General features: G+C 44.4%; 1 protein-coding gene across 2 annotated transcripts in view; it reads right to left on the bottom strand.

The window, feature by feature from the left end:
- Positions 1-270: 270 nt before the first annotated feature.
- The window catches only part of acad11 (acyl-CoA dehydrogenase family, member 11), a 149,074-nt gene continuing 128,684 nt past the window's right edge, over positions 271-20,660 (bottom strand). Inside the window, exons 18-20 of one of the 2 annotated variants that reach the window (XM_060849800.1) lie at positions 9,775-9,891; positions 8,634-8,743; positions 271-3,284 (exon numbers count right to left, since the gene is read on the bottom strand). In XM_060849800.1, the coding sequence (XP_060705783.1) occupies positions 3,170-3,284; positions 8,634-8,743; positions 9,775-9,891 (342 nt within the window). In that variant the 3' untranslated portion in view covers positions 271-3,169. Of the gene's footprint in view, positions 3,285-8,633; positions 8,744-9,774; positions 9,892-19,028; positions 19,130-20,660 lie in introns of those variants that run through there. The other variant, XM_060849801.1, reaches the window with a different exon arrangement.

Here is a 20,660-nt window from a genome sequence, read left to right as displayed (position 1 = left end):
CGCAGCACCGGTCATGAAAACACTTTCAAAGTTAATTTCCTGTTAATCGTACCAGAACGTTGTCTCTCCATCAGTGTTTTTCTTTTCCAATTATCAGCCTCAACCTCTGCCTCAAAATATCTGCAGAATTAGTTGATCAAGATGCCTAGCATGAAGGATTAGTGTAGGCATAATTCAATACAGCCTCGGTACAGATATTTACTGTCTGCTCTTACAATGTCTTACAAAACCAGCATCCTTTTAACGACAGGAATTATATTTCATTACAAATTGTGAGCATTATCATTTATTGAGATTCCAGATTTCTATGAAGGTCAGGATGGGCAACGCAGGTAATTCAGTTTTACAAGAAACGACATCTAACTGAGCCGTCATTGTGTTCCATCGACAAGATGTACTGCAGCAACTCACTCAGGCTCCATTGGCCAGCACCTTCTCAACCCACAACCACCACCCACTAGAAAGACATGGACACTACCACCTGGCAAGTTCCACTCCAGGCCACTCACTATCCTGACTTGGAAATATGGCACTATTCCCTCACTGTCACTGGGTCAAATGGAGAGATTGAGCCCATGTGTGGGGAGAGAGATTGAGCCCAGTGTGCGGGGAGAGAGATTGGGCACAGTATGGGGGGAGAGAGATTGAGCCCAGTGTCAGGGGGAGAGAGAGAGATTGAGCCCAGTGCAGGGGGAGAGAGAGATTGAGCCCAGTGAAGGGGGGAGACAGATCGAGCCCAGTGCGGGGAGAGAGAAAGAGATTGAGCCCAGTTTGGGGGTGGGGAGAGAGATTGAGCCCAGTGCATGGGGAGAGAGAGATTGAGCCCAGTGTGAGGAGAGAGAGAGATTGAGCCCAGTGAGGGGGGAGAGAGAGAGATTGAGCCCAGTTCAGGGTTGGGGAGAGAGATTGAGCCCAGTGTGTGGGGGCAAGGGGGATGGAGCCCTAATGGGGAAAGTTGGAATGATTACAGATCCCTGGCTAACAAAGGACTTTATTTCGGAACTTTTAACTTTATTTCTTATTTACTACTTTATGCTGACAAGGACTGTAATGTTGAACTTTTAAATTATTTCTTTATTTTTCTTCTTTTTACCAACGATTTAACACCCAAGGAGCTTGTTGCTAAGATGTGAATGGCATTTCACCGTACTCCTGTATCATCTACTCAAGTACAGGTTACAATAAAACCTCACTCTAATTCCAATTCTACCAGCACAATGGGTGTGCGTCCACCCCAAGGACTGCAGTGGTTCAACAAGGTAGCTCACCACCACCTTCTCTGATGCAATTAACAATGGACTATAAATATTGGTCCAGTCAGCAACACCCTCATTCCCCTGAACGCACAAAAAAAAAGCACGGCGGCACGGTGGCACAGTGGTTAGCACTGCTGTCTCCCAGCGCCTGAGACCCGGGTTCAATTCCCGACTCAGGTGACTGACTGTGTGACGTTTGCACGTTCTCCCTGTGTCTGCGTGGGTTTCCTCTGGGTTCTCCGGTTTCCTCCCACAGTCCAAAGATGTTTGGGTCAGGTGAATTGGCCATGCTAAATTGCCCATAGTGTTATGTAAGGGGTATATGTAGGGGTATGGGTGGGTTGCGCTTCGGCGGGTCGGTGTGGACTTGTTGGGCCGAAGGGCCTGTTTCCACACTGTAAGTAATCTAATCTAATCTAATCTAATCAATGAGAACACTTTGAGTGAGATGCGTTTGTGTTTATAAAGGGCCTTTTCTCGTATGTTCAAGGTATCCCGAAGCACTCTGAAACCAATCAATTACTTTCAGAAAAGCTGTCAACATTCTTTGGTAAATAAATGTGGCAGCCGACCTGTGAAAACATTAACAAGTCATGTCATATCAAACGGCCAGTTACATCCTTGGAGCCGCACATTAGAGGAGCATATTAGATTGAATTTGGCATCGAGTCAATTGATTTCCCCTGCTATCTCGGAAGTAATTAACAGAAGAAAAATGTTTTTTGAAACATTTGCTAAAATCTGGCAGATTAGTGTCCATAATTTTGCATAAGTGAGATTTATTATCATTGTATTATCTCCTGCACTGGCAACATCTCAATTATTTTCCTCATTTTCAAACGCTCTTCATCTTTGCAATCTACTCCCAGCTCTATCACCTCTCAAAAATCTCAGTGGCTTGCCCAATTCTGGGCCTTATTTACGTTCCCAATTTTGATCCATCTGCCACGGCCTGTCACATAGTCAGCTGTCTAGGCCCTAAGTCCTGGAACTACCCCAGAGAACCTCTCGCCTGCTCTCTCTCTCTCATTTCCTTTCAGGCACTGCTTCAGATCAATCTGATGGACCACAATTCCGACCATCCAGCCTCATATGTCTTCACAAGGCTGGGCATCCTCAATTTTTGGATGCATGTCTGATGAAGTCCCTTTGGATGCATCAGTACATTAAAGCTACTGCTTCCAAATAAACCTGTTGGGCTATAAAATGGTATTGCGTGATTTTTAACTCAGTAAGTTAAAGGCACTCAAGTTGTTGTTAATATATTCGAACACGCCAGGTTCTAGGCAGTGGGAAGAGTGCTCTGGCGGAATCTGTCCTCGATAACTGCTTCAAACTGATTAATGTACAGGATAAATAAAGAAACCAAGGAGCAGCAGCAGAATAGGCCAGGGAATATGGGATTTCATTACTTCCCCTGCATTGTCACAGTTTACTGACAGTAATTATATTATGCAAATCTGCAACATGCTTTTCATCATTTTATTACTGCATTATGCCAACAGTTTTGCTTCCTCTAACACATTTGTTCCCCACCAATATACGCTCCAAACACAAAGAAATAAATCACTTCTGCGTGAATAGTTGTTTTTCCAAATTATAACACAGCGGTGCTAGGAGATCAGAAACACAGATGTAATTGGTGTACAGATGCTGAATTAATATGTTAGGTGGTTCATTGTCCAACGTGTAATATTTCCGGTAATTGATGCTTCAATCAATCATTGCATTGGAAGACAGGAGGCTGACGTTGTGTTATCTCTGTCAGCTGCTGGCCTGGCTGCTCTTGCATTCTGAGCTTAAAAATGTGTTGCTTGAAAAGCGTAGCAGGTCAGGCAGCATCAAAGGAACAGGAGAATCGACGTTTCGGGCATAAGCCCTTCTTCAGGATGCTCTTGCATTCTGACAATTACTTATAGTTTCGCCAGGGAGTTTTTAAGCTGCTCCCTCAGCTCCAGTTTTGCTATCGCAGAGAGGTGCACTTCATCTGGCCCGTCAGCTATACGCAGGGTGCGTACCATTGAATACCTGAAAGACATCAGAACTTGATGTAGTCTGATAGATGTCCAAGTATCATTGGATCCAAAACTGCACTGAATTTCAATGGGTCAGCATCAAGCCAGTCTAAGAATAAAGGTAAAAATCACACAACACCAGGTTATAGTCCAACAGGTTTAATTGGAAGCACACTAGCTTTTGGAGCGACGCTCCTTCATCAGGTGATAGGAGCGTCGCTCCAAAAGCTAGTGTGCTTCCAATTAAACCTGTTGGACTATAACCTGGTGTTGTGTGATTGTTAACTTTGTACACCCCAGTCCAACACCGGCATCTCCAAATCAAAAGAATAAAGGGTAAGCCTTTCAGGACTGAGATGAGAAGAATTTCCCCCCACTTTGTGGGCATAAAAATACCACAAGGTACATACAGCTTGCAAATGAACCTGGCATTCCGCTCTGTTCTAGAGATGGATGTATGGAGGGCATACCCCAAGGGGTTCATGTAGTGTGTCTACATTTTCACACACCACACATAGCTGTCTGAAAGTGGACACATTTCCCATCCTGCCCCCTATACTGGTAATCAACACAGCTCCCCAAGACTAGTCAGAAGTTTGGAGGTGAGAGATGTATCTCAGAAATACTGAGCTTACCTTATCAGGAAGAAATTATCAAGGAATAATGCCCTAAGGAATCACAACATCACTTTCCAGATTGAAGAGGTAAGAGGATATGAAGACAAGGTGGTCAGATAGAGTTAGGGTTCACATCAGCTGTCTCTGGGAAAGGTTATTCTTGCGTTGCTATCTCTAGGAAATGTTGGGAAAACGCCCTATGCTTCTGTCAGAGGCAGCAATGGTGTTGTGTTCTCGTTCATTCAGAGCACATACTCCTGCAATTTTCACAATCCTGTTTTAGACTGGAACTATGGACTGGAATAATGGGCAAAACTCCAAGTGACCAGGAATCTTCCCCTCTCTGACTGCCTGCCATTTGCACGGGTTGGAAGGATTTACAGGTTGATCCTCAACCTGTCTGACCACGTTACAAACACAACTTCCTTATCCATCAAATCCTGGAGTGGGACTCAAACTTAGAACCGCTAGCTCAGAGACAGGGACACTACCTGCTGCACAATATGATCTCCAGCAGAAAAACAGGCAGATATTATGCATGACATCCTGGTGCATTGGAGGCCTGGTTATTGGTGGGCCTGGAATTTGGGTTCATGGATATTGTGGGGCCTGGTTATGGGGGGGGCCTGGTTATTGGCGGGAAGCCTGGTTGTTAGGAAGGGCCTGGTCATTGGGGAACCTGGTTATTGGGAAGAGCCTGGTTATTGGGGAGACCTGATTATTGGGGGTGGGGTGCTGGTTATTGGAAAGGGCCTGGTTATTGGTGGCCTGGTTACTGGGAAGTGCCTGGTTACTGGGGGACCTGGTTATTGGGAAGTGCCTGGTTATTGGGGGGAGCCTGGTTATTGGGAAGCACCTGGTTATTGGGGGACTTGGTTATTGGGGGACACTGGTTATTGCAAAGGGCCTGGTTAATTGGGGGCCTGGTTATTGGGGGGCTGGTTATTGGGGGGTGCTGGTTATTGGTGGTCCTATTTATCGATGGGCCTGGTTATTAGTGGGCCTGGTGTATTGCGACATTACCTACTGGTTGTACCCGAGGCATTGCTGCTGGGGCGGGTGTAAATCTGGTGCTGGAGGTAGCAGCTGACAGCCTTTCCCTTCTTCCTTTCTGTATGGATGAACAGGATCTTGATCCGTCCTCTCCCTTGACTGAAGCCAGCTCACCTCATAGCTGTGTCTGTGATGTATTAATGCTGTGACTTTCCAGAGATTATTTTGTCTTGGTTTTGTTGAAGAGAAGTTGTAAGGCAGAGGTGGAAGGTTGCCAAGTGAAGACCTCTTGTGTAAACAGCTTTGAGACTTTGAGTTGCTTTTTCAAGTTGGACCAATGGAAGCAGCCTGGGTGTACCCAGCTCTCACAGATGAGACTTTCTCACCTACTTATAGGTTTTAGGTTTAGCTTTAAGATCTCAAAGAGTTGGAGCTTCCATGAATGCCTCTTGGCTGCTACTCTCTCGGACTTCGCTTTTGATGTGTTCCTCCTGGATTGGAGAATTTTCCTTCCTTTTGCTAAGGTGTATGTTTCTGGGATGTTACTACATTGCAACAGTTCAATTAATAATAGTTACTCTAACTATTATTCGGTTAAGTTTCCAAGACAGTTAAGTTCTAAATTCCTCTTTGTTTTGGTGTATTTTAACTACAGTGTTTAACTAAATTGCATTTTGCTTAACATCAAGTAGAATGACCAGTCGCAATGCATCGGGAACACAGCATTTTATATTTGCTGTTAAAATAAGAAATAGTTCGGGTCTAGATTACATTCTAGATTACAGTATTTTGAGGGCGTCTGATCTAGTCCATAGTATATGTAAAATATGTCAGTGACAAACTCACTCAGCCATAATTTTACCCCCATAATTCACAAGGTGGGCAGGCGCTGAAATCAATATTGTTTCTGTCAATAGTTATTGGTCAGGCAGGTTCGTGGACAAGCCCCATTGACCTGAATATTACCCTGCCCATATCATAACATGATTGCCTGGGCAGTTGAGTGGCAGTGATACAGGATGGGCATGTATCCATCAGTGTTTAGAAGGATGATATGGGTACTTTTTCAAACATATAAGATCCTGAGGGAATGAACACAATAATTGTGGATGCTGGAAATCTGAAACAAAAATAGTAAGTGCTGGAGAAACTCAGCAGGTCTGGTAGCACCTATCGAGAAAAACAGAGATCACATTTTGATTCAATGATCCTCCATCAGAATGCAAAACTTTAATTCTGTTTTTCTCTGCAGAGGTGTTGCCAGACCTGCTGAGTTTCTCCAGGATGCTGGCAGGCTGCATTCTGAAAGGATGTGTCCCTCGTTAGCATGGGAGGGAAACAAGGGTTTAAAAATCAGGGATCTCCCATTTAAGGTGGAGCTAAGAAGAAATTCTTTCTCTCAGTGGGTCATGAGTCATAGAGTCATAGAGATGTACAGCACGGAAACAGACCCTTCGATCCAAACTGTCCATGCTGGCCATATATCCCAACCCAATCTAGTCCCACCTACCAGCACCCGGCCCATATCCCTCCAAACCCTTCCTATTCATATACCCATCCAAATGCCTTTTAAATGTTGCAAATGTACCAGCCTCCACCATTTCCTCTGGCAGCTCATTCCATACACGTACCACCCTCTGCGTGAAAATATTGCCCCTTAGATATCTTTTAAATCTTTCCCCTCTCACCTTAAACCTATGCCCTTTAGTTCTGGACTCACCCACCCTAAACGTATGCCTTCTAGTCCTAGACTCCCCAAGGGAAAAGACTTTGTCTATTTATCCTGTCTGTGCCCGTCATGACTTTATAAACCTCTATAAGGTCGCCCACTCAGCCTCCGCGCTCCAGCGAAAACAGCCCCAGCCTATTCAGCATCTCTCTTTAGCTCAAATCCTCCAATCCTGGCAACATCCTTGTAAATGTTTTCTGAACCTTCTCTAGAGATTTCTGCAGGCAGAGTCTCTGACTGGTTTTACAGCCGAGTAGGATAAAGTCTTCACTAACAAGGGAGTCAAAAAGCATTGGGGATAGATAGGAATATGCAGAAACGTGCATACACTCAAATCACTCAGCTTGGGTAAGGGAACAGCCAAGCAGTATTATCGGTGAACCACTAATGCAGAGACCCAGCTAATGTTCTGGGCACCAGGGTTCAAAACCTGCCACAGCAGATGGTAGAATTTTAATTCCAGAAAATCTGGAATGAAGGCGATGACTTTGTCAATTGTCAGAAAAACCCACCTAGTTCATTAATGTCCTTGAGTGAAGGAAATCTGCTATCCTTACCTGGTCTGGCCTACATGCGAGTCCAGGACCACAGCAATGTGGTTGACTCTTAACTGCCTTCTGGGCAATTAGGGATGGGTAATAAATACTGGGCCCTTCAGCAGTGAATGAACAAAACAAAATCTGTAATCTCAGTGAATATTGGAGGAGGCCTGAGGGGCTGAATGGCCTACTCCAGCTCCTAATTAGTATGCTCATATTTTGTTATGGGTTTTACAAAGAATGGCTGGTTGGACACACAGTACTCTTACAAGTGAATAAACCTAGTTAATTCGGAGTGGGCCCAACATGGCTCCTCTAATGCTGTGATCTAAAGTTCAAATCACTCTCCACATTAACTCCGACTGTGAAAGGCTGAGGCTCCTCTGGGTCTGTGGATGAAGCTTGAAGGTACATTTCCAGGCTGTCGATTCTTTATACTCATCACCAGACAAGAGAAAGCGACTACAACTCAGCCGCAAATGGTTGGAGAAGCACAAAGAGAGCCAGTCTCCATGCACTGTTCAGGTGGAACAGAATTGTCATCCCAGTTTTTGGGTGAGAATATGTGGGCAATAGCAGAGGGTTGAAAATGTGCTGCTGGAAAAGCGCAGCAGGTCAGGCAGCATCCAAGGAGCAGGGGAATCGACGTTTCGGGCATGAGCCCTTCTCCTGCTCCTTGGATGCTGCCTGACCTACTGCGCTTTTCCAGCAAGACATTTTCAGCTCTAATCTCCAGCATCTGCAGTCCTCACTTTCTCCTCCAATAGCAGAGGGTACCAAGAGTGAAGATATTGATATGTTGAGCAGGAACAACTCATCAGAAAACAGAGAGACCAGCATTCACGGCTGGTAGAATAACCTGTACAAACGGTAGTAAAGCTTTCTATTGGACAGTCACCTAGTAATGGTCACTGAATCTCTGGCTAGATCTTAATGCTTCGTCTTAGCAAAATAGACAAGCCGGAGGCTGGAAGAACACAGCAAGCAGGGCAGCATCAGGAGGTGGAGATGTCAATGTTTCCGATGTAACTTTTCTCCAGGACTGGGGGTGAGTGTGGCAGCAGCAGCAGATAAAGGTGGTGGTGGGGTGGGAGATTCTGGGTGGGGAGAGGGGTGGAGGGGGGAAGTAGGGATAGGTGAACACAGGCAGAGGTTGTGGCCTGGTTGGTGGATGGGAGGAATAAATCCGTGTGGTAGCTGGAAGGAAGGGTCGGTCAGAGGAATGGAAGTGAGGGGAAGGGTGCCGGATATGGGAAGGGAAGCTATTTGAAACTGGAGAACTCAATGTTGAGTGTTCCAGGTTGTAGGCTGCCCAGGTTGGAAGATGAGGTGTTGTTCCTCCAATTTGCGGTCTGATTCAGTGTGTTAACAAAATAGTGTAAGCTACCATGACCTTCTATCTGCGTATACCGGTGCTGTCCAGGAGCTGAACTGCAGCACATGACTTTTGTGATAATTGCTCCAACCTGCTCTGTTATACTCACATCTGCGCAAAAGGGAGATCCTCCGAGACTCCACCTGCTCCATAGACCTGAATGGCACAGTCCACCACTTTACAGGCCATCCGTGGAGCAACAACCTTGATCATGGCGATCTGAGGTGAGAGAAAACAGCATGGAGTCAGGCAAACAGGCATAGATTCTTCCAGCAATGTAGGAGGATATTTAACCCTCTGTGCCTCTGTGAGTTCTCCACACAAATCATTCTTAATTCAATATTTTAATAAAATGAATGCAGTTGATAGCTATTAATTGGACTTTCACTCAGTTATAGTAAGGGTCTGTTCCTATGTGCTTGAGTTAGGAGGTGCATGCTTGTAAAATGTCATTCTGTAAATAAACATCAGACAGACATTAGCTCCAAAACAATAACATATCCCTGTTTTTGCCCCACGCCTGTAAACATTTCCTTTTCAGCTTTTGTTTAATTCACTGTGGAACATTACAGTTCAATCTGCTTCTGCCACCATTTGAGACCATAACATCTCACCTCGTGAAATATTTGACTTCATCTGGTAAGAGACCATGTAGTTTGTTCTTTTGGCACTATGAACCGAAATGAAAGCTGGACTGACAGAAAGCTGAATGAGCAGGAAGGATTTGCAACTTGAAATTCAAAATGCAGCATACTTTTTAAGCTGTGCAACACAATGGAATGTTTTGAGGTTGTGAGAGGGCAGGCCAGGGAGAAATGTCCAGAGCCTGTAAACAGAAAGCCTGACAATTGACACATTTTCATCAGCAGGCTCTTGATTCCAGATGATTTTTTTTGAGCTCAAATTGCACCACTTGCCGTGATGGGATTCGAACCCAGGTCCCCAGAACATTACCTGGCTCTCTGGACTAACAGTAAGCGAAAATACCACTAGAGTCAAAATTAGAGTGGTGCTGAAAAAGCACAGCAGGGTCAGGCAGCATCCAAGGAGCAGGAAAATCGACATTTCGGGCAAAAGCCCTTCATCAGGAAGGCTCATGCTGTGCTTTTCCAGCACCACTCTAATCTTGACTCTAATCTCCAGCATCGGCAGTACCCATTTTTGTCTGGTTGATAATACCATTAGGCCATTGTCTCCCCGAGTAGATGCTTTGTCTTAGATTTCCCAAGCACAGGGTAGTTTCATTTTACCTCCTTCCTTGCTGCGACGGTTCCCATGGTATCGACTGCATTGGCTGCTTTCAGTGTAAGAAGCCGGGCTTGTTCAATGGCAATGCGACACTCTGCTATCCAATGAGCAATTACTTCCTGCAGACAGAGGAAGTGGAAAATTCCTTAGTGATAAAACCATGTACAAGTTCTGCTCTAATTACACCCAGCATAATATTCTGCAAGAAATACAGAAAGATGAAACCATTAGTTTGACAGAATCTTAAATCCACAACCTAAAAAAGTTAGACACTGAATCCAAAGATGTGCAAGTTAGGGTGAATTGGCCATGCCAAATTGCCCAAAGTGTTCAGGGATGTAGGTTAGGTGCATTAGTCAGGGGCAAATGTAGAGTAATAGGGTAGGGGAATGAGTCTGGGTGGGCTACACTTCAGAGGGTCAGTGTGGACTTGTTGGGCCGAAAGGCCTGTTTCCATACTGTAGGGATTCTATTCTATAAATAGAAGCTACCTATGCCAACATTGGCAGAGAGGAGCAGTACTTTGGTACAATGCATCATGGCACTTCAGGTGATACCAACTTAGTTTTGAAATCAGATACCTTCTGAAGAGTTTAGTGACCAGTATTAAGATATGTGGAAGCTTTAAATAAAGTGCTATATTATTAATAGTGCATACCCCTTATATGGTTTTTAAATTCCTCCATGGCCTCACCACTCCTGATCCCTGAGAATTCTGTCAACCATACAATCCTCCCTTCTAGGAGAATCTAACCATCTCCTTGAAATTCAAGGCCATAATCATTACTGAATCCCCCTCTGGAAATATTCTGGGGGTTACCATGGACCAGAAACTGAACTGGACTAGTTAGGCAGAATACTGTGACTTCAAGAGCAAGTCAGAGGCTCGAAAACACAACAGCAAATAACCCACCTCCGGACTCCTCAAAGCCTGTCCACCATCGATAATGAATGAGTCAGGAGTGTGATGGAATAGAGCCTTGGAGTCACAGAGTCATACAGCACAGAAACAGAGCCTTCAGATCAACCAGTCCATGCCAAACATAATCCCAAAATTATCTGCCTGTTCCTGGCCCATATCCCTCCAAACCTTTCCCATTTGTCTACTTACCTAAATATCCTTTAACTGTTGTAACTGCACCTAAATCCACCACTTCCTCAGGAAGTTCACTCCGCATGCAAACCTCTGTGTAAACAAATTGCCCCTCATATCTTTTTAAAATCACTCTTATCTCACATTAAAAACATGCCCCCTAGTCTTGAAACCCCCCCCCCCACCCTAGGGAAAAGACACCTACCATTAACTCTATCTACACTCCTCATGGTTTTATAAATTTCAATAAGGTCACCACTCTACCTCTTATGCTCCAGTGAAAAACGTCCCAGTCTATCCAGCCTTTCTTTATAACCCAAACCTTCCATACCCGGCAACATCCCAGTAATGCCCTCCTGACCCCTTTCCAGCTTAATAATCGCTTTCCTATAACAAGGTGACCAGAACTGGACAAAGTAATCCAGAAGAGGCCTTACCAATATCCAATACAACCTCAACATAACTCCTCATAACCAAAAGACTGTGCACTGAAGTCAAGTGTGCTAGAAGCCTTTTTAACCACCCTGTTTATGTGTGATACAAGCTTCACAGAATTATGTACCTGAACCCCTTGGATCTCCCCACTTGCCTGGATGGGGACAGATCCAACAACACTCAAAAAGCTTGACACCATCCAGCAGCCAGTTTGATTGGCACCAGATCCACCTTCAATACTCACTCCTCACAATGCCAGCAGTGCGCGCCATCTCCAGGATGTACTGCAGCAACTCACCATGGCTCTTTCAACTGCACCTCGGGTACCCACAGCCTCTACCATCTGGAAGCACAAGGTCAGCAGATACATGGGAAACCACTAGGAGAAAGTGAGGACTGAAGATGCTGGAGATCAGAGGTGAGAGTGTGGCGCTGGAAAAACAGAGCTGGTCAGGCAGCATCCGAGGAGCAGGAGAATCAACATTTCGGGGATCTTCCAAGGATGCCTACCTTGAAGTTCCTATTTCCTGATGAAGGGCTTATGCCCAAAACTTCGATTTTCCTGCTCCTCGGATGCTGCCTGACCTGCTGTGCTTTTCCAGCACCACACTCTCGACATGGGAAACCATGTTCTACAAGTTCCCCTCCAAGCCACTCACCAGCCTGACTTGGAAATATATCGCCATTCCATCCCTGTCACTGGGATCAAAGTGACAACTCTCACTAACAGGCATCCCAAGGACTGGAGTGGTTGAAGAAGGCAGCTCAACATCACCTTCTCCAGGGTCAATAAGGATGACCTATAAATGCTGGCCTAGATTAGATGCTGTGAGTAAATATAAGGAACGATCCATCCACTCCTCCCAATGTGGCTTCCTCTGTTTTCTCTATTTCAGGCACTCTGAGCACTATGTTTTTAGCTGCCTCATCCCTCACTGAATCTGACCGCTCCCATTTAGATATTTCTTAAAATTTCTTCTTTCAACAAATTCACCTGTCTCAATACTTCCTTACATAATTCAATAAGGACTTAAGATGTAGCAGAAGTAGGACATTCGGCCCATCAAGTCTGATCTGCTATGCAGTGAGATCACAGCTGATCTGATAATCCTCAGCTTTCCACTTTCCCTGCCTGATTAAACATCTGTCTATCTCAGCCTTGAACTTACTTAATGACCTCACCAGTGATCCCAGGCTGTGTCATTAAATATATTCAAGGCGAAATACAGAGCTTTTTTTTTATCAGGGATTATGGGGAAAAGCCAGGAGGGTTGAGTTGAGGATTATCATAGAGTTATAGAGTCAGACGGCATGGATACAGACACTTCAATCCAACCAATCATACCAATCCTATTCCCAAACTAAATTAGTCCCAGCTGCCTGTATTAGCCCACATTCCTCCAAATCTTTCCTATTCATGAACTTATCCAAATGCCCGCTGTATGTTGTAACTGTACCTGTATCTACCACTTTCTCTGGTAACTGATTTCACACATGAGCCACTGTATGTGTAAAAAAAGTTGTCTCTCATGCCCTTTTTAACTCGTTATCCTCTTGCCTTAAAAATATGCCCCCTGGTTTAGAACTCCCCCATCCTGGGAAGAAAAGACCCTTGTGGCGGCATGGTGACTCAGTGGTTAGCACTGCTGCCTCACAGCGCCAGGGACCCGGGTTCAATTCCCACCTCAGGCAACTGTCTGTGTGGAGTTTGCACATTCTCCCCGTGTCTGTGTGGGTTTCCTCCGAGTGCTCTGGTTTCCTCCCACGGTCCAAAGATGTGCAGATTGGGTGAATTGGCCATGCTAAATTACCCATTGTATTAGGTGCAGTAGTCAGGGGTGAATGTAGGGGAATGGGTCTGGATGGGTTGCTCTTCGAAGGGTTGGTGTGGGCTTGTTGGGTCAAAGGGCCTGTTTCCACATTGTAGGGAATCTAATCTAACCTATTCACCTTATCTGTGCCCCTCATGATTTTACAAACCTCTACAAGGTCACTCCTCAACCTCCTACGCTCCAGTGAAAAAAACTCTCAGCCTGTCTAGTCTATTCTCATATCTGGAATCCTCCATGCCCAGCAATATCCTGGTAAGTCTTTTCTGAACCCTCTCCAATTTCACAATATCCAGCCATGATCTCATTGAATAGAGGAGCAGGCTGAAAGGACTGAATGGCCTTCTTCTGCTGCTATGTCTAATGGACTTATGGATTTTATTAGCCTCTGTGAAGTGATGCCAATTACAAAGGATCATCCTCGCACGCAGTGATAATCCATCAGTGCCTACAGGCCAGGAGGGACAGGAAAATAATAATGAGGCACAGCTGAGTTCCCATCTGTAGCTAATTTGCTTTTTACATAGCATTAAAAGAGAGAGAGGAACACCAACCATTTACCAATTGAACCCACATTATTGTCCTTGTGCTTTGGCACTTCCTGTTTATTATACAGCTGCTGCTTCACCAGCACGCACACCTAATACTACAACAGGCAGCTTCAGAGATTCCCCTCCCTGTAGCTAACTCCCTCTATCCTGGTGAGATGGCTCCAAAATGAAAGTTTTGTTATTTAGGATTTTTGGAAATTGAGGAGCGGGTACCTCCTTTCCCAACCCACACTTACCAACCATTGCATCCAGTTGCTAAAAGAAGATTGGCCTTCCAGGTGTAAAAGTCCTAGGGTGGGACCCTGAGCCTTTGGGTGGGGAGAAAAGGGGTCAACCCACATCACAAGGCCACCACTGACCACTGGGCCTGCTTTCTGTTTCCTGGATTATTGAAGGAACACTTAGAGGAGTCAGGAAATTTTTGTTCCTGCAACTTAGCGATTGATCAAATACAAGTAAATATAAAAGAAACAAGCATAAGTGATAGAATACTGGAAAATGTTCAGAACAAGGCAGAATGACTCAGTGTCACGTCTAAATGAATCAATTTAAAAGCTTCCAGATGTTAACCTGCAGCTCCCACTACACCCACCCTCAGCCCTGAAGAAGGGTTACACCCGAAACATGGACTTTTGCACCTCCTCACTCTGCCTGGCTTGCTGTGTTCTTCCAACCTCCTGCCTGGATTCCAGCAACTGCAGTGTTTTTGTCTCTGACAATGTTCATGCCTCTCTTATTTTCCAATATGTTTAACTTTTGTCTTTTAACTGTAAATAACTCTGAATTACTCATAAAAGCTAGTTTGAAACCACAGTTAAAGCATGAACCAATAATGTCCTCAAGAGCTTTTCAATTAGTAGCTTCTCACTATTAATGTAACAAAGAGCACAGGCACCTGATGTAGCTCTTTGTGTCTATGTAACTCATGAAACTATGTGATGTACAGAGGAACCACGATTATCTGAATACCAATTATCTGAATTTCGGACTATTCGAAGATCTCAAGGTCCTGTAAAAATGTTATATCAAAGAGGTAAGTGTATTCGATGTACCCATACTGAAGAACATGTGAAAACGTTAGCAAGAACAAAGAAACATAAGCACCTCAAGCAACAGCGATTGGATATTATTTAGATAAGGGTTAGTTACACAGCCCTTTGCAAAAATAAGCATTTTACTGTACTTCCATCACTTTATCGGGCCATTCATAAAAAAAGGCTGAGATAGTAAACGCATGTGCGAGATGTTGTTTTTGTCTTTCGATCACGAGACTGAGTTCCTGGAAACTGACAAATGCTCTTGCAATCGTAGAAGCCTTGTTTAATGGCTTCCCTTGGTCAAGGTAAAATCAAATATCCAAATAATCAATTATCCGAACGAAATAGTGCCCGCCCACCTCATTCAGATAATCGAGGTTCCTCTGTACTGTTCTTTCTGTTCATCACTTAACACCAGAAGCTGTTTACAAGAATGGTTCAGCTCTGAGGGTAGATTGGAGAGATTGGGACTGTTCTTTCTGCAGAGGAGAAGGTGAAGAGAAGTTCTGATGGAAGTTCACAAAATCACGAGGGGGTTTTTCGAATAGATAGGGAGACGCTGTTCCCGCGTGTAAAAGGTACAAGAACAAGGGAGAATCTTAGGAAGGGTTACTCAGACCAAAACATTAACTCTGATTTCTCTCCACAGATGCTGCCAGACCTGCTGAGCGTTTCTCGCAATTCTTGCTTTTGTTTCTGATTTACAGCATCTGCAACTCTTTCAGTTTTTATTAAGAACAAGTGGGTATAGATTTAAAATGCAAAAGAAGCATTGATGAAGTGGAAAAAATCTTTTTCACTCAGTCAGTAATTAGGGTCTGGAATGTACTTCCTGCATGTGTGATGGAGGCAGGTTTGGTTGAATTTTTCGGAGGGCATTGAATGATTATTTAAATAAAACTAATGTATGAGGGTATGGGGAATAAGCAGGAGGATAGGGCAGAACGGTGGCCCACTGCTGCCTCATACTACAAGGGACCTGGGTTCAATTCCAGCCTCAGGTGACTGTCTGTGTGGAGTTTGCAGGTTCTCCCTGTGTCTGTGTGGGCTTCCTCCGGGTCATCCGGTTTCATCCCACAGTCCAAAGATATGCAGATTGGCCATGCTAAATTGCCCATAGTGTCCAGGGATGTATAGGTGATGTGTATTAGTAAGGGCGAATGGGTCTGAGTGGTTTACTCTTGTTGGGTCAAATGGCACTGGGTAATGATGCCAATGACATTGACAAAACAGGCTGTAGCAAGAGCAACTTTATTATAACTACTTAAACCAATCAATCAAGAAATGGCGACAGTTATCGCCAGTCACCAAAACAATCTCCACTGAGATAATCATTTTATATGTGTCTGGGCTGCCAGCCAAGCACGCACATTATGACTCTAGGACAAGAACATGTTTCATAACAATGGTCTCTGCTTGCTCATGTTACAGGAGGGACCCTAGCTACTCAAGATGAACCAAAATGTAATAGCTTGACCAACAAACAGGCCATGAGAGGTCTCCTGAATGTCAGGATCCTGTGCGGATACTCACTGTGTGAGAAAGTATTTTCTCACCTCCCATATGCTTCTTTGGCAAAACTCTTTAAATTATGCTCTCTAGTTTCTGCCTATCCACTCTGCTCATCCCCCTCCTGAGTTTGTCAACTTCTGTCAGATAGAGTCATAGAGATGTACAGCACAGAAACAGACCCTTTGTCCAATTTGTCCATGCCGACCAGATATCCCAACCCAATTTAGTCCCACCTGCTAGCACCCACCCATATCCTCCAAACCCTTTCCATTCATATACCTATCCAGGTGCCTTTTAAATGTTGCAATTATACAAGCCTCCACCACTTCCTCTGGCAGCTCATTCCATACACGTACCACCCTCTGCATGAAAAAGTTGCCCCTTAGGTCTCTTTTATATTCACTTCCTTCCTATAATGTGGCACCCAAAACTGTACAATACGCTAGCTGAGGTCTAACCAGTGTCCTATATGAGTTCCTCATACCCATTCTGCTCTTGTACATATGCCCCTATTAATGAACCCTAGAGTACTGTATAATTTATTAACTAGTCTCTCCACCTATCCGGCCACCTTAATAACTTCTGCACCATGTACACCCAGCTCTCTCTGTTACTATACACTCTAGAATAGTACATTTCATTTTATCCTGCCTCTCCAAGCCTTTCATACTAAAGTATATTACCTGACAATTCTCTGCATCGCACTTCATCTGCCACCAACCTGCCAATTTGTTGATGCCTTTTTGAAACTCAACAGTTCACAATTCGCCCAAGTTCTGTGTCATCTCCAAGATCCAGATCATTTATGTGTATCAAGAAATGCAAGAGCTATAAAACCGACTCCTGGAGAACTCCATAATCCTTCCACCAGCCCACACAAAATTACTAATTAACCATTACCATCCATTTCCTCTCCCTCGGCCAATTTTGTTTGGAGTTGGTCTCTACGTTTGGACAATGAAGCATGCCCATTGATCACCACTGGCTCAAACAGCAGGCCAGGCCCTATCAAGACACATTTAAAGACAGACGTCGGCATTTTCCAGCTGGTTGCTAAGGTGACCAGCTCCAAGCTAATGAGATGGTGAGAAGCCGACAGGAGCATTAGGCAGGGTTAAAATCTACCCACCCTGAATGAGCGCTTGCTCACATACATTATCTGAGTTTGGCCATTTGTGGAAGAACAGGCATTCAAAAACTTTCATCCATTCCAAACCAGCCATCTGCAAAGAATAAATGCTATGTCTCTTGTTGGCAACACTGCTTTTTTTCTCTGCTGCATGTTGCCAGGGAATATTTCACATAGCTTCCATAAGATCGGCCTTGGAGGCAAAATGAAAACCCAATTTCCAGGAAAACAGAATTGTTTTCGGCAGTTCAGTTGAGTTCATTTAGTTTCAAAACTCAGGAAAACTTAGTGGGTCCTCTCAGAGTTTGTCTGCATTCACAAAGGGCACACATGATCGACCCCCCCCCCCCTTTTGGATAATGTAGGGGCTGCCCTTGATTATGGTAACATGGGGTGGCAGGTGCGTGGGGCAGGGTTGCTAACTAATGCCTGGTCACCCTACGCCTGGTTGTTGCTCCCTATTCCACACAACTGGTGAATATTCCTCTGGCAATTCCGTTTTTAAATCCTAATTAAAATAATTATGAAAATAAAAGGCCCAACCGAAGGGGATATCAATTCTCAAGCAAACAATTAACAAACAAAGTAACTATTGGTAGCACCTCTGTGCCCGAGTGCAACACTTTAAAGGATGCTTAACACATTAAACCTTAATATAATTTCTGGGGCTGATGGTACTTCATCAACTGCTGCAGTGCCCATTGGTCACAGAAGGATTTCCAAGTGTACTATGAGTACTGCTTGCTCCCTCTCTGCTGATATGTGAAGAGGGGCAGGCTGGCCAGTTAGCCAATTCACTCAACTGCCCACGATTGCACCCTATCAAAGGCCACCCTGACCAGGCCCAGGAGGAGGCCATCAAAGGGACCCTCCAATCTGGCCAAAGATCAGGAGGGTGCATCTGAAGTTTAAACCTGAGGTGACTATGTGGGAAGGTGGACTTGAAAGTGTGTGGAAAGGTGTGTGGAAACAGTGTGCTTTAGAGTACAGGAACAATCATATAGGACTCATCTTCAGAACTGAGACAATGTCTTTTGATAATTCATATTCACCTGCCTTGGGCAAGCATAGACAGTAGCTGAAAATGTGTTGCTGGAAAAGCGCAGCATGTCAGGCAGCATCCAAGGAACAGGAGAATCGACGTTTCGGGCATAAGCACTTCTTCAGGAAGGCTTCAAGGGCTTATGCCCAAAACGTCGATTCTCATGCTCCTTGGATGCTGCCTGATCTGCTGCGCTTTTCCAGCAACACATTTTCAGCTCCGATCTCCAGCATCTGCAGTCCTCACTTTCTCCTCAAGCATAGACAGTAGCCTCCTAACAAGCATTAACCCTTTTCTGATGATGAAATTTAAAGAATTACTTTGAATAATCTCTGTATAATTCTTTATCACTTGGAGGTGAAGGCAGAGTTGTTTGCGCAGTAGGGATGATTATCGCTGACTATTAGCACGGCTGCTCTAGCTGTTCTTAGTCAGAGACCCCATTTAATATAGACAGTTTCTCGCCATACAAACATAAACATCATCTGTTCTTCAAGCTGCAAAATTATACTGATTGTGCTGGAGCATCTGTTAAAATAATTATCATTTTAACAGATGTTGCAAAATGATATGTCTTTTTTCCCCAAAAATTAGCAACGTGCAAAGTCTGCTTCCTCATTCTGTATCTTAGGAGAGTCTTGTTGCTGTGGTCTTTACAGCTGTGGGACCATAAATCCCTCAGAAGCCTGCTCGGAAGTTCCGTCACTCGGTCACGACTGATGTTAAAACCTGTCAACAACCAGTAACCAAATCAATCATTTGTTACGAGTTTTAGAAGGCAGCAGATGTGCATCAAATTGCACACGCATTAATATAACCACATGCCGTCACGTCATGTAAAGCACCTCGTAGCCCCGAGGCGTGAAACCACATTTCTTTCCTTTATGGGACATTGGCGTCACAGCTAAGGTCAGCATTTGTTGCCCATCCCTAATTACCCTCAAACGATGTGTCATGCCAGACCCATTTCTAGGCCAAGCGCATCACTGTGGGTCTTAAACCGCTCCCCAGAAGTACATTGGTTTACTGTGTCTTTAAGAAGATAATTGTCAACTTGGGGAAGCACCAAAATGGATACACCTACTCCATCCTTCATTATAGAAGCATATAGGAGCAGGAATAGGCCGTTCAGCCTACTTCGAGTATGCTCCACCATTCAAAATGATCAGTCTCCTGTTCCTGCTTTCTCTCCATCCCTTTTCATCCCCTTAACCCTAACAACTACATCTAATCCCTTCTAGAAACCAGTCAATATTTTAGCCTCAATTCTCTGTGTCAGAGAATTCCACAAGCTCACCACTGTCGAAGACATTTCTCCTCAGCTCAGTCCTACCTCATATCCTTAGACTATGTCCTCTGGTTCTGAACTCCCTGGTCATTGGGAACATCCTGTCTATGTCTACCCTGTCTAGTCCTGTTAGAATTCTCTAGATATCCATGAGATTCCTGCTCAATGTTCTAAATGTCAATGAAAATCATCCCAACTGATCCAGAATCTCTTTAATAATCAGTCTTGCCACCCCAGGAATCAGACTGGATTTTATCATTGATTAACGTTTACTGTTTTCTACAAGTGAATGTATTCTTCAATAGCTAAGGTGTCCCAGGTGACCCTCGTTCACATTTATAACTCGTAAAACCTGAGACAAGGGCCCTTATTCACAAAAGAATTGATAGAAAATATAAGAATCATTGTGAACTATTGTCAACATAAAACTCAAGGCCATCACTCCAGGAATAAAAGCCTCAAAATCTGGATGTAGGTTTGCTCACTGAGCTGGAAGGTTCATTTTCAGACGTTTCGTCACCATATTAGGTAACATCTTCAGTGAGCCTCCGGATAACGCTTCATCCGGAAGCCCACTGAAGATGTTACCTAATAGGGTGACAAAACGTCTGAAATGAACCTTTCAGCTCAGCAAGCAAACCTACATCAAGAACCTCAATCTGAGCTACAAATCTTCTCAAAACTCGCTAAGCCTCATAATGATGGAATGAGCAAAATGGGCTGTGACGGAGTTGAGCTTTGCTGGAACGCGGTTGCTGATGTTCTGACTGAAGAGACGTCAAGAATGGGGAGTTGATGAGGCTAGAATTGGATGGACACAGATAACTTGAAGAGCTGAAGAAGATTACTGAGCTAGTTAGGAATGAGGCCATGGAATGGTGTGGAAACGAGGATAAGTGTGCCACTGGACAGAATTGGTGTTTCCAGAATTTAGCCTTTCTAACCGCTACTTTGCAATGTCGATGCAGTTTT

The sequence above is a fragment of the Hemiscyllium ocellatum genome, chromosome 34 (assembly GCF_020745735.1).
Source record: "Hemiscyllium ocellatum isolate sHemOce1 chromosome 34, sHemOce1.pat.X.cur, whole genome shotgun sequence".
Classification (NCBI taxonomy): Eukaryota; Metazoa; Chordata; class Chondrichthyes; order Orectolobiformes; family Hemiscylliidae; genus Hemiscyllium; species Hemiscyllium ocellatum.
The sequence above is the reverse complement of the archived record's forward strand: the minus strand, read 5'-3'. Positions and strand labels throughout refer to the sequence as shown.